Consider the following 14,467-nt stretch of genomic DNA (forward strand, 5'->3'; position numbering starts at 1 on the left):
AGTGCCCCATAATAATGCCACCCACAGTGCCCCATAATAATGCCACCCACAGTGCCCCATAATAATGCCACCCACAGTGCCCCATAATAATGCCAACCACAGTGCCCCATAATAATGCCACCCACAGTGCCCCATAATAATGCCAACCACAGTGCCCCATAATAATGCCAACCACATTATCGGCATATCGGCAAGGTAATTGCCGATAACAATAATGTCAAAAATTGTGAATATCAGTCGATACTATCGGCCAAACTGATAAACGGGGTGAGGAGTACTGTCGCCATCTTAGGGCAAGGCAAGCAGAAGGGCAAATATTATGTGAATAATAGATAGTGTGAACGCAAACCAAAACATAAGGGGAAAATGTGAAACCCTCTATATTTATACGGAGGTGCTGCTCAAGCTTGGATTTTTCTATCTATCTATCTATCTATAATCCAAGGGAAACAGCACCCCAAAAAAAGGAAGTAGCGGTGCACGCAGAGCCGGACCCTGGTCAATGGTCCTATCTGTGATATACATTAATAGAAGTCCGCAGCACACAATCCGAATGAGTGAAAAAAAAGTGAAGTTTTATTCCATAAACAGGTGAAAGTTACAGCGACGGTTCAACCAGCTCTCCTGGTCTTTCTCAAGCATCAGGAGAGCTGGTTGAAACGTCGCTGTAACTTTCACCTGTTTATGGAATAAACTACACTTTTTTTTCACTCATTCGGATTGTGTGCTGCGGACTTCTACTAATGTATATCTATCTATCTATGTATCTATCTCATATCTATCTATCTATCTATCTATCTATCTATCTATCTATCTATCTCATATCTTTCTATATCATATCTATCTATCTATCTATCTTATATCTATCTATCTCATATCTATCTATTTCATATCTATCTATCTCATATCTATCTATCTCATATCTATCTATTTCATATCTATCTATCTCATATCTATCTATCTATCTCATATCTATCTATTTCATATCTATCTATCTCATATCTATCTATCTATCTCATATCTATCTATCTCATATCTATCTATTTCATATCTATCTATCTATCTATCTATCTATCTATCTATCTATCTATCTATCTATCTCATATCTATCTATCTCATATCTATCTATATCATATCTATCTATCTCATATCTATCTATCTATCTATCTATCTCATATCTATCTATCTCATATCTATCTATCTATCTCATATCTATCTATCTATCTCATATCTATCTCATATCTATCTATCTATCTCATATCTATCTATCTCATATCTATCTCATATCTATCTATATCATATCTATCTATATCATATCTATTTATCTATCTCATATCTATCTATCTCATATCTATCTATCTCATATCTATCTATATCATATCTATTTATATCACATCTATTTATCTATCTCATATCTATCTATCTCACATCTATCTATATCATATATATTTATCTATCTCATATCTATCTATCTATCTATCTATCTATCTCATATCTATTTATTTATCTATCTATCTCTCTAATCTTATCTTTACCCGCTAATGTCTGAATATCTGAATTTCCCATTGAAAATACTTGTCCAGCTGTAATATTCAGATGACAACATCCTACTGAGGACCTGATCTCCTGAGGACCCCCCCCCCCCATCTTAGACATCCAAAATAGGCTTAGATACACAGCTAATCAGATAGTATCACACATCATAGGCTTAGATACACAGCTCAGCCATATCACACATCATAAGCTTACATACACAGTTCAGCAGACAGTATCACACATTATAGGCTTAGATACACAGCTCAACAGACAGAATCACACACTGTAGGCTTAGATACACAGCTCAGCGGACAGTATCACACATCATATGCTTAGATACACAGCTCAGCAGACAGTAACATAAAATAGGCTTAGATAAATCAGCTCAGCAGGCAGTATTGCACATCATAGGCTTAGATACATCAACTCAGCAGATATTATCACACATCATAAGGTTAGATTCACAGCTCAGCAGACAGTATCACACATCATAAGCTTAGATACACAGCTCAGCAATATCTTACATCATAAACTTAGATACACAGCTCAACAGACAGTATCACACATCATAAACTTAGATACACAGCTGAGCAGACAGTATCACACATCATAAGCTTAGATACACAGCTCAGCAATATCTCACATCATAAACTTAGATACACAGCTCAACAAACAGTATCACACATCATACGCTTAGATACACAGCTCAGCAGTATCACACATCATAAGCTTAGATACACAGCTCAGTAGTATCTCACATCATAAGCTTAGATACACAGCTCAGCAGTATCACACATCATAAGCTTAGATACACAGCTCAGTAGTATCACACATCATAAGCTTAGATATACAGCTCAGCAGTATCACACATCATAAGCTTAGATACACAGCTCAGCAGTATCACACATCATAAGCTTATATACACAGCTCAGCAGTATCACACATCATAAGCTTAGATACACAGCTCAGCAGTATCACATCATAAGCTTAGATACACAGCTCAGCAGTATCACACATCATAAGCTTCGATACACAGCTCAGTAGTATCTCACATCATAAGCTTAGATACACAGCTCAGCAGTATCACACATCATAAGCTTAGATACACAGTTCAGCAGTATCACACATCATAAGCTTAGATACACAGCTCAGCAGTATCACATCATAAGCTTAGATACACAGCTCAGCAGTATCACATCATAAGCTTAGATACAAAGCTCAGCAGTATCAGACATCATAAGCTTAGATACATAGTTCAGCAGTATCACACATCGTAAGCTTAGATACACAGCTCAGCAATATCACATCATAAGCTTAGATACACAGCTCAGCAGTATCACACATCATAAGCTTAGATACACAGCTCAGCAGTATCACATCATAAGCTTAGATACACAGCTCAGTAGTATCTCACATCATAAGCTTAGATACACAGCTCAGCAGTTTCACATCATAAGCTTAGATACACAGCTCAGCAGTATCACATCATAAGCTTAGATACACAGCTCAGCAGTATCACATCATAAGCTTAGATACACAGCTCAGCAGTATCACACATCATAAGCTTAGATACACAGCTCAGCAGTATCACATCATAAGCTTAGATACACAGCTCAGTAGTATCTCACATCATAAGCTTAGATACACAGCTCAGCAGTATCACACATCATAAGCTTAGATACATAGCTCAGCAGTATCACACATCGTAAGCTTAGATACACAGCTCAGCAGTATCACATCATAAGCTTAGATACACAGCTCAGCAGTATCACACCTCATAAGCTTAGATACATGGCTCAGCAGTATCACATCATAAGCTTAGATACACAGCTCAGCAGTATCACACATCATAAGCTTAGATACACAGCTCAGCAATATCTCACATCATAAACTTAGATACACAGCTCAACAAACAGTATCACACATCATACGCTTAGATACACAGCTCAGCAGTATCACACATCATAAGCTTAGATACACAGCTCAGTAGTATCTCACATCATAAGCTTAGATACACAGCTCAGCAGTATCACACATCATAAGCTTAGATACACAGCTCAGTAGTATCTCACATCATAAGCTTAGATACACAGCTCAGCAGTATCACATCATAAGCTTAGATACACAGCTCAGCAGTATCACACATCATAAGCTTAGATACACAGCTCAGCAGTATCACATCATAAGCTTAGATACACAGCTCAGTAGTATCTCACATCATAAGCTTAGATACACAGCTCAGCAGTATCACACATCATAAGCTTAGATACATAGCTCAGCAGTATCACACATCGTAAGCTTAGATACACAGCTCAGCAGTATCACATCATAAATTTAGATACACAGCTCAGCAGTATCACACCTCATAAGCTTAGATACATGGCTCAGCAGTATCACATCATAAGCTTAGATACACAGCTCAGCAGTATCACACATCATAAGCTTAGATACACAGCTCAGCAATATCTCACATCATAAACTTAGATACACAGCTCAACAAACAGTATCACACATCATACGCTTAGATACACAGCTCAGCAGTATCACACATCATAAGCTTAGATACACAGCTCAGTAGTATCTCACATCATAAGCTTAGATACACAGCTCAGCAGTATCACACATCATAAGCTTAGATACACAGCTCAGTAGTATCACACATCATAAGCTTAGATATACAGCTCAGCAGTATCACACATCATAAGCTTAGATACACAGCTCAGCAGTATCACACATCATAAGCTTATATACACAGCTCAGCAGTATCACACATCATAAGCTTAGATACACAGCTCAGCAGTATCACATCATAAGCTTAGATACACAGCTCAGCAGTATCACACATCATAAGCTTCGATACACAGCTCAGTAGTATCTCACATCATAAGCTTAGATACACAGCTCAGCAGTATCACACATCATAAGCTTAGATACACAGTTCAGCAGTATCACACATCATAAGCTTAGATACACAGCTCAGCAGTATCACATCATAAGCTTAGATACACAGCTCAGCAGTATCACATCATAAGCTTAGATACACAGCTCAGCAGTATCACACATCATAAGCTTAGATACATAGTTCAGCAGTATCACACATCGTAAGCTTAGATACACAGCTCAGCAATATCACATCATAAGCTTAGATACACAGCTCAGCAGTATCACACATCATAAGCTTAGATACACAGCTCAGCAGTATCACATCATAAGCTTAGATACACAGCTCAGTAGTATCTCACATCATAAGCTTAGATACACAGCTCAGCAGTATCACATCATAAGCTTAGATACACAATTCAGCAGTATCACATCATAAGCTTAGATACACAGCTCAGCAGTATCACATCATAAGCTTAGATACACAGCTCAGCAGTATCACATCATAAGCTTAGATACACAGCTCAGTAGTATCTCACATCATAAGCTTAGATACACAGCTCAGCAGTATCACACATCATAAGCTTAGATACATAGCTCAGCAGTATCACACATCGTAAGCTTAGATACACAGCTCAGCAGTATCACATCATAGGCTTAGATACACAGCTCAGCAGTATCACACCTCATAAGCTTAGATACATGGCTCAGCAGTATCACATCATAAGCTTAGATACACAGCTCAGCAGTATCACACATCATAAGCTTAGATACATAGCTCATTAGTATCACACATCATAAGCTTAGATACACAGCTCAGTGGTGTCACACATCATAAGCTTAGATACACAGCTCAGCAGTATCACACATCATAAGCTTAGATACACAGCTCAGCAGTATCACACATCATAAGCTTAGATACATAGCTCAGCAGTATCACACATCGTAAGCTTAGATACACAGCTCAGCAGTATCACATCATAAGCTTAGATACACAGCTCAGCAGTATCACACCTCATAAGCTTAGATACATGGCTCAGCAGTATCACATCATAAGCTTAGATACACAGCTCAGCAGTATCACACATCATAAGCTTAGATACATAGCTCATTAGTATCACACATCATAAGCTTAGATACACAGCTCAGTGGTGTCACACATCATAAGCTTAGATACACAGCTCAGCAGTATCACACATCATAAGCTTATATACACAGCTCAGCACTATCACACATCATAAGCTTAGATACACAGCTCAGAAGTATCAATCCATAAGCTTAGATACACAGCTCAGCAGTATCACACATCATAAGCTTTGATACACAGCTCAGTAGTATCTCACATCATAAGCTTAGATACACAGCTCAGCAGTATCACACATCATAAGCTTAGATACACAGCTCAGCAGTATCATATCATAAGCTTAGATACACAGCTCAGCAGTATCACACATCATAAGCTTAGATACACAGCTTAGCAGTATCACACATCATAAGCTTAGATACACAGCTCAGCAGTATCACACATCATAAGCTTAGATACACAGCTCAGCAGTATCACACATCGTAAGCTTAGATACACAGCTCAGCAGTATCACACATCTTAAGCTTAGATACACAGCTTAGCAGTATCACACATCATAAGCTTAGATACACAGCTCAGCAGTATCACACATCATAAGCTTAGATACACAGCTCAGCAGTATCACACATCATAAGCTTAGATACACAGCTCAGCAGTATCACACATCGTAAGCTTAGATACACAGCTCAGCAGTATCACATCATAAGCTTAGATACACAGCTCAGCAGTATCACACATCATAAGCTTAGATACACAGCTCAGCAGTATCACACATCATAAGCTTAGATACACAGCTCAGCAGTATCACACATCATAAGCTTAGATACACAGCTCAGTAGTATCTCACATCATAAGCTTAGATACACTGCTCAGCAGTATCACACATCATAAGCTTAGATACACAGCTCAGCAGTATCACATCATAAGCTTAGATACACAGATCAGCAGTATCACATCATAAGCTTAGATACACAGATCAGCAGTATCACACATCATAAGCTTAGATACACAGCTCAGCAGTATCACACATCGTAAGCTTAGACACACAGCTCAGCAGTATCACACATCATAAGATTAGATACACAGCTCAGCAGTATCACATCATAAGCTTAGATACACGGCTCAGCAGTATCACATCATAAGCTTAGATACACGGCTCAGCAGTATCACACATCATAAGCTTAGATACACTGCTCAGCAGTATCACACATCATAAGCTTAGATACACAGCTCAGCAGTATCACACATCGTAAGCTTAGATACACAGCTCAGCAGTATCACACATCATAAGCTTAGATACACAGCTCAGCAGTATCACACATCGTAAGCTTAGATACACAGCTCAGCAGTATCACACATCATAAGCTTAGATACACAACTCAGCAGTATCACACATCATAAGCTTAGATACACAGCTCAGCAGTATCACACATCGTAAGCTTAGATACACAGCTCAGCAGTATCACACATCATAAGCTTAGATACACAGCTCAGCAGTATCACACACAGCCCTTCTGTGCCTCTGGCAGTCTCAGCTCCCTGATTGTTCAGCAGGATGGTCTCCATTGTATTAAGGCAGGGCTCCGCTCCCATCACCATGACAACCATCTTGTTTGTATGCTGATCTGCAGCGCACACTCCTGGGATAAGACGCCGGCAAACACATAAGGAGGAGGTAAATATTGGAATCATATTAGCAAAAAAGACAAAGCTTAGATACAATATGTAGATCAGCGGAGTAGATTAACCACCATAGACTTACGGAGCCTGTTGCAAAACTACAATTCCCAGCATGCCCGGACAGCCTATGGTTGTCCGGGCATGCTGGGAGTTGTAGTTTTGTAATAGCTGGAGACAGCCTGACGGGGAAACACTGGACAAAAGTATATGGAGCCTCATGAGGGGATCTGTTCAGGGGGCTTGAATAATATTGATTGTGACTGAATAAAATAATTCCTGAGATTTTATTGGTTGTTTCACCTTCATATATAGTAATAAATAATATCACTGTATACTGTACATATAAATAACACCACCATATACTGTATACATAAACAATACCACCATATACTGTACACATAAATAACACCGCCATATATTGTACACATAAATAATACCACCATGTACTGTACATAAAAATAACACCGCCATATGCTGTACACATAAATAATACCGCCATATACTGTACACATAAATAATACCACTGTATACTGTACACATAAACAATACCACCATGTACTGTACATATAAATAACACCACCATATAATGTACACATAAATAATACCGCCATATACTGTACACATAAATAATACCAACGTATACTATACACATAAATAATACAATTGTATACTGTACACATAAATAATACCACAATATACTATACACATACATAATACCAGTGTATACTGTACACAAAAATAATACCACTGTATACTGTACATATAAATAACACAGCCATATACTGTACACATAAACAATACCACCATATACTGTACACATAAACAATACCACCATATACTGTACATATAAATAACACCACCATATACTGTATACATAAATAATACCACCATATACTGTACATATAAATAACACCGCCATATACTATGCACATAAATAATACCAACATGTACTGTACATAAAAATAACACCGCCATATGCTGTACACATAAATAACACCGCCATATACTGTACACATAAATAACACCACCATGTACTGTACACATAAACAATACCACCATATACTGTACATATAAATAACACCACCATATACTGTATACATAAACAATAGCACCATATACTGTACATATAAATAACACTGCCATATACTGTACACATAAATAATACAACCATGTACTGTACATAAAAATAACACCGCCATATGCTGTACACATGAACAATACCACCATGTACTGTACATATAAATAACACCACCATATACTGTACACATAAACAATACCCCCATATACTGTACACATAAATAATGCCACTGTATACTGTACACATAAATAATACCACCGTATACTGTATACATAAATACCACCACCATATACTGTGCACATAAATAATACCACCATATACTGTACACATAAATACCACCGCCTTATATTGTACACATAAATAACACTGCCATATACTGTACACATAAATTACACTGCCATATACTGTACACATAAACAATACCACCATATACTGTACACATAAATACCACCACCATATACTGTACACATAAATAATACCACTGTATACTGTACATATAAATAATAACACTGTATACTGTACACATAAATAATACTGCCATATACTATACAAATAAATAATACCACTGTATACTGTACATATAAATAATAACACTGCCATATACTGTACACATAAATTACACTGCCATATACTGTACACATAAACAATACCACCATATACTGTACACATAAATAATACTGCCATATACTATACAAATAAATAATACCACTGTATACTGTACATATAAATAATAACACTGTATACTGTACACATAAATAATATCTGTCATATACTGTACACATAAATAATACCACTGTATACTGTACACATAAATAATGCCACCATATACTGTATACATAAATAATGCCGCCATATACAGTGGGGATCAGAAGTTTGGGCACCCCAGGTAAAAAATTGTATTAATGTGCATAAAGAAGCCAAGGAAAGATGGAAAAATCTCCAAAAGGCATCAAATTACAGATTAGACATTCTTATAATATGTCACCAAAGTTAGATAAATAATACAACTGTTTACTGTACACATAAATAACACCGCTATTTACTGTACACATAAACAATACCCCCATATACTGTACATATAAATAATACCGCCATATACTGTACACATAAACAATACCCCCATATACTGTACACATAAACAATACCCCCATATTCTGTACACATAAATAATACCGCCATATTCTGTACACTTGAATTTATCTCCGCCGTCATTTCCACGCTGATCCCCAGTTCTCCCTCCTGTTCAGCCCATTAACAGCTTTGTTACTCCTGAGTATACGGGGAAACGGGGGATCAGCGCCGGAATGAAGGCGGAGGTAATAAATATATATATATTTTTTTCCCTAAAGGATGGACAATGCCGGCAAAAATCTGGTAATCTGCCTCGATATAATTAACACTGCCATATACTATGTATATATACCTTAAACTGACATAAAATATATATAAATGATGGTGCCATATAGTGCATGTATATAATGCTGTTACTGTTCATATAATTGAAGGTTGTATTATTATCCCCCCCCCCCCCCCCCCCCCTTATGGCTTTATTGCCCCCTCTGGCCTTTTTGCAGCAGCTAAAGGTGGGCAGGAAACCAAAAACAGCCGAAGCGGGCGAATTATGCACTTTGTGCAACTCCAATTGACATTAATGGTAGTTACATAAATAGCCCAGCCCTTCGAGCTCTGGGAGTTGTAGTTTTGCAACAGCTGGAGGCACATTGATTGGGAAATATTGTCATACTACGTTACTTTTCAGATCTTTTGCTGACGTCACTTATGGAACTTCTAAAAAAAAGTTTTAACTGCAATTCCCTCTCTTATCCACCAGAGGGCAGTGACAGCTGCAGCAATGCCCCCTCCTCATACTCAACATTCTCCAGAGGCCCAGGATCTCCCAGAGGTAAGAAAAAAAAAAAAAAAAAACATTATTCCAAAATCCTACGATCTGCTGCAAAATGTTCTGTAAAAACAATAAACCTTCTTAATCCCTTAATGGCCCAGGATATTTTTTATTTATTTATTTATTTTTTGCAATTTCATGTTTTCCTATTATTCCATCTATAGATCTACAGAGCCACATAAGGGTTGATTTTTGCAGGACCTACTGTGTTTTGTAAAGACATTTTTTATTTTACTGTAAAAAAATTAATAAAAAAAAAAAAAATAAATATATATATATATATATATATATATATATATGGCTTTATTTATTTACTATTCTGTACTACTTTTTTGCACTAAATTACATTTGCACTAAATTAAAAGCCCCTGAGGGCTTTTTATTTATTTTATTTTTTATTTTTTTGCATCGGAATCTGTATTTCTCATTAGTATCATTTTAGTCTAGATGGGACTTTTTTTTTTCCCTCTTATAGTTCACTACTTTTTTTCTAGAATGTGATGTGACAAAAAAAAAAATCAGATTTATTTATTTATTTATTTAATATTTTTTTTGTTTTTTTGTTTTTTGCCATTCAATGTCTAGGGTCACTAACTTCACATTTTGATAGTTTGGACAATTCCACACATGGTGATACCAAACATGTTTGTTTGTTTATATAAATATATATATATATATATATATATATATATATATATATATATATATATATATATATTTGTTATTATTATTATTATTATTATTATTATTAATAGGAAAGGGGGCAGTATTTGTATTATATAAGTAGTTTGTTTATATTTTCATAAACATTTTTTGGATTTTTTTTTTTTTTTTTGGACACTTTTTCAGTCTTGAAGTATTATGTACCCAAAAATGTTATTATGAAAAAGTGTTTTACAGCTTGTCCTGCAAAAAGTAAGCCCCCAACACAACAGTATTAGCAGGAAACTAAAAATGTTAGATGATTTTTGTATAAAATAAGGCGCACAATGTATAAATGAGGGTTTTGAATTGTTTTTTGTTCAATTTGCATATCAAACTATTTTTTTCATTATTACGTTTAAAACTATTTTAGTTTCAGTATAAATCAATTGTGCAAGTGACGAGTATAAAAAGTCCTCGTTCTCTTCTCTTCTACTCTAAATTCACTGATTAAATGAGGTAGCTGAAGAATGATTACCAACTTACTGAGGGATCAGGTTACAGCTGCGACCAATAGATGTCTATGGTAAAGGAAGGGGGGGGGAGAGGGAACAGCTGCAGATAGAGAAATTGACACACACACACACACACGCACACACACACAGAGGTTGATGCAGCTTCTAGTAAGTGTTCTGCTTCCTCACTACCATTGGTGAATTTACAATGACACTGCTTAGCACTGCTCTATAATGTCCTCCATGCTGCTGCTACTTTTAAGTGTATGTAAGAGAGAAAGGGACGGGAGCAAAATTTCCATTGTCTAATAGTCTTATAGACATATTGAGGGTGTGCCCCAGGAGCCTGGCAGGTACACACACTAAGCATATACCAAATACCACAAATAATGATACAATAGTATCACTGATACAAAAAGCTTTTCTTCAAAGGAGAGAGGTTTTCCATTTGACCACTAGATGCCAGTGTTGTACCAATAGTGTGTGGCAGTTGCAGTTTCTAGTAAGTTTTCTGCTTCCTTACTATCATTGCTTAATTTATAGTGACACTGCTTATTACTGCTCTATAATGTCCTCCATGCTGCTGCTATTTCTAAGTGTATGTAAGAGAGAGAGGTAGGGTAGAAAAATCTCCATTGGCTAATGGAGCCTTATAGATATATCCAGGGTGTGCCCCAGGAGCCTGGGAGGTACACACACCAAGCATATACCAAATGCCACAAATAATGATACAATAGCTTTTCTTTGTGTGATTTTCCTTCTAACCACCAGATGTCAGTGTTGCACCAGTAGTGTGTGGCAGGTGCCGCTTCATCTCCCCATAGACAGCAGTAAATATAGTAACAACTTCAGTTTGTAACAAAATAATTGACAATTCCTATCGCCCAAGTGACAGGTTTATTTAGTTACAAATTAAGTTTTCGTATAGATTGAAATGTGTTTTTAGACTTATTTTTGTTTTCTCTGTGAGTCAGAGCTGGGCCCCGGTCTAGGATTTCTTCTCTTCAAAATGATGTGCAAATTATTTATTAACATATTTGTTTATTTGTTGTGAATGTAAGAAGTCGATCTGCGTTTATGTTAGAGCAATAAGACGTTGGGAAGGTTTTTGTGTATACCTTGTGCTTACCTGTTTTAGCTGACATGGCAGGCATAGGGGTTTTCAGCCATACTGACTCATACTCCATTACTGAAATGATTTTCTAATGCTGCCTACATTTCCCATGAATCGTCTGGCTTTGCAGATAGGTGTGAAGTCTGATCACTGCACCTAGTCATCTAATTAGAATGCTGGTGCTAAAGGTCACCCCGGGGGGCTGATTAGACCAATATTTCTCAACCAAGATACATCCAGCTTTTGAAAAACTACAACTCCCAGCTATTGTATCATTATTTGTGGCATTTGGTATATGCTTGGTGTGTGTACCTCCCAGGCTTCTGGGGCACACCCTCAATATATCTATAAGGCTCCATTAGCCAATGAAGATTTTGCTTCCCTACCTCTCTCTTTTACATACACTTAGAAGTAGCAGCAGCATGGGGGACATTATAGAGCAGTAATAAGCAGTGTCATTGTAAATTAAGCAATGATAGTAAGGAAGCAGAAAACTTACTAGAAACTGCACCTGCACCTATTGGTACAACACTGGCATCTAGTGGTCAAATGGAAAACCTCACTTTTTTGAAGAAAAGCTTTTGTATCAGTGATACTATTGTGATTACTATAGTATTTGCAGCATTTGGTATATGGTAGGTGTGTGTACCTGCCGGGGACATATGCAGGGGGCTCTACTGGATGCAATAACTGAGAGCCCTGTGCTATTCCATTGAGCTGGATGAGGCAAAACAAAGTGTACCGCACAGTATATGTCCTTTTACTTTTGGACCCTATGTTTGATAGATGCCACTAGGGGGCACCCATCATAACCATACACCGGACATATACATCTTGTACTTCCCTTCTACCGACATTGCTTCTTGCAGGGTAAAAGGAGCCTTAGATAGCTAAGGATCTGAAAAACGTAGAGTGCAGTTTTCAGTCTGACCACTAGATGTCAGTGTTGTGTCTATAGAGTTCAGAAGGTGCAGCTGCATCTCCCCATAGACAGCAGTAAAAACAGTTAAAAGGGTATTCCATGAAAAAAAAACTTTTATTTTTTTTATATTTTTTTTTAATCTGGCTTCAGAAAATTAAACATATTTGTAAATTACTTCTATTAAAAAATGTTGATCCTTTAAGTAGTTCTGAGCTGCTGAAGTTGAGTTGTTATTTTCCTTCTGACAATAGTGCTGGCACCTCAGGCACTGTCCAAAGTAGGAGCAAATCCCCATAGCAAACCTCTAATGCTTCGGACAGTTCCTGAGACAAGCAGAGGTGTCAGCAGAAAGCACTGTTGTCAGAAAGAAAAGAAGAACTCAACTTCAGCAGCTGATAACTACTGGAAGGATTACAATTTTTATTTTTTTTTAAATAGAAGTAATTTACAAATCTGTTTAACTTTCTGGAGACAATTGATATTTAATTAATTTTTTCCCCTGGAATACCCCTTTAAGACAACTTGTGAAATAAAATAATAAATAAATAAAAATATTAATTAATAAAAAATAAAATAAATAAATAAATTAAAAAAAAAAACGCAATTTCTATTTTCTGAGTTACGGATCACAGGGTGACGGTAATGTTCTCCACCACAGACATCATGTACCCATTGTCCATCAACCTGGGCACCAAACCTCAGTCGCTCCCCGGTACCATCTGTATAGAGATGTCTGGCAGCGGGATGAGGAGTAGGATCCAGGTGAATAAACCTTATTACTCTGCTCGGTCACATGACGCACGCAGCTCCGGGAGCACGACGTGTCGCTTTACTTCTGTCATTTTTGCCGATCTTGGCAGAGCTAACACGTGGAACAGTCCATTACTTCTCCAGAGGGGGCGGCAGGGACCATTCATCTCACATCAGACACCTTCATTTACCGAGGCACCAACCCCGTAGTAAGTGTTCGCACCGCACATACACCTGAACTGCACACGATTGGACCTCTACTCCATTCACATCCAAAGCTGCACTCACTATGATGTTCAAGGTCCTGTTGAGATAGTGGGCAGAATTCTGAATGCAGCTCTGGAGTGACAGGAGTATATATCC

At 37.2% G+C, this 14,467-nt stretch overlaps 1 protein-coding gene across 11 annotated transcripts in view; it reads left to right on the forward strand.

Moving 5' to 3' along the window:
• LOC130332584 (uncharacterized) overlaps nt 1–14,467 on the forward strand; it is a 79,650-nt gene that overhangs the window by 40,044 nt on the left and 25,139 nt on the right. For 3 of the 11 annotated variants that reach the window (XM_056553751.1, XM_056553745.1, XM_056553746.1), the window contains exon 2: nt 10,090–10,161. The exons of 5 other annotated variants lie outside the window; for them this stretch is intronic. In XM_056553751.1, the coding sequence (XP_056409726.1) occupies nt 10,111–10,161 (51 nt within the window). In that variant the 5' untranslated portion in view covers nt 10,090–10,110. Of the gene's footprint in view, nt 1–7,077; nt 7,176–10,017; nt 10,162–14,012; nt 14,314–14,467 lie in introns of those variants that run through there. 3 more of the 11 variants (XM_056553749.1, XM_056553750.1, XM_056553753.1) reach the window with 3 other exon arrangements.

Source organism: Hyla sarda, unplaced genomic scaffold (genome assembly GCF_029499605.1).
Source record: "Hyla sarda isolate aHylSar1 unplaced genomic scaffold, aHylSar1.hap1 scaffold_38, whole genome shotgun sequence".
Classification (NCBI taxonomy): domain Eukaryota; kingdom Metazoa; phylum Chordata; class Amphibia; order Anura; family Hylidae; genus Hyla; species Hyla sarda.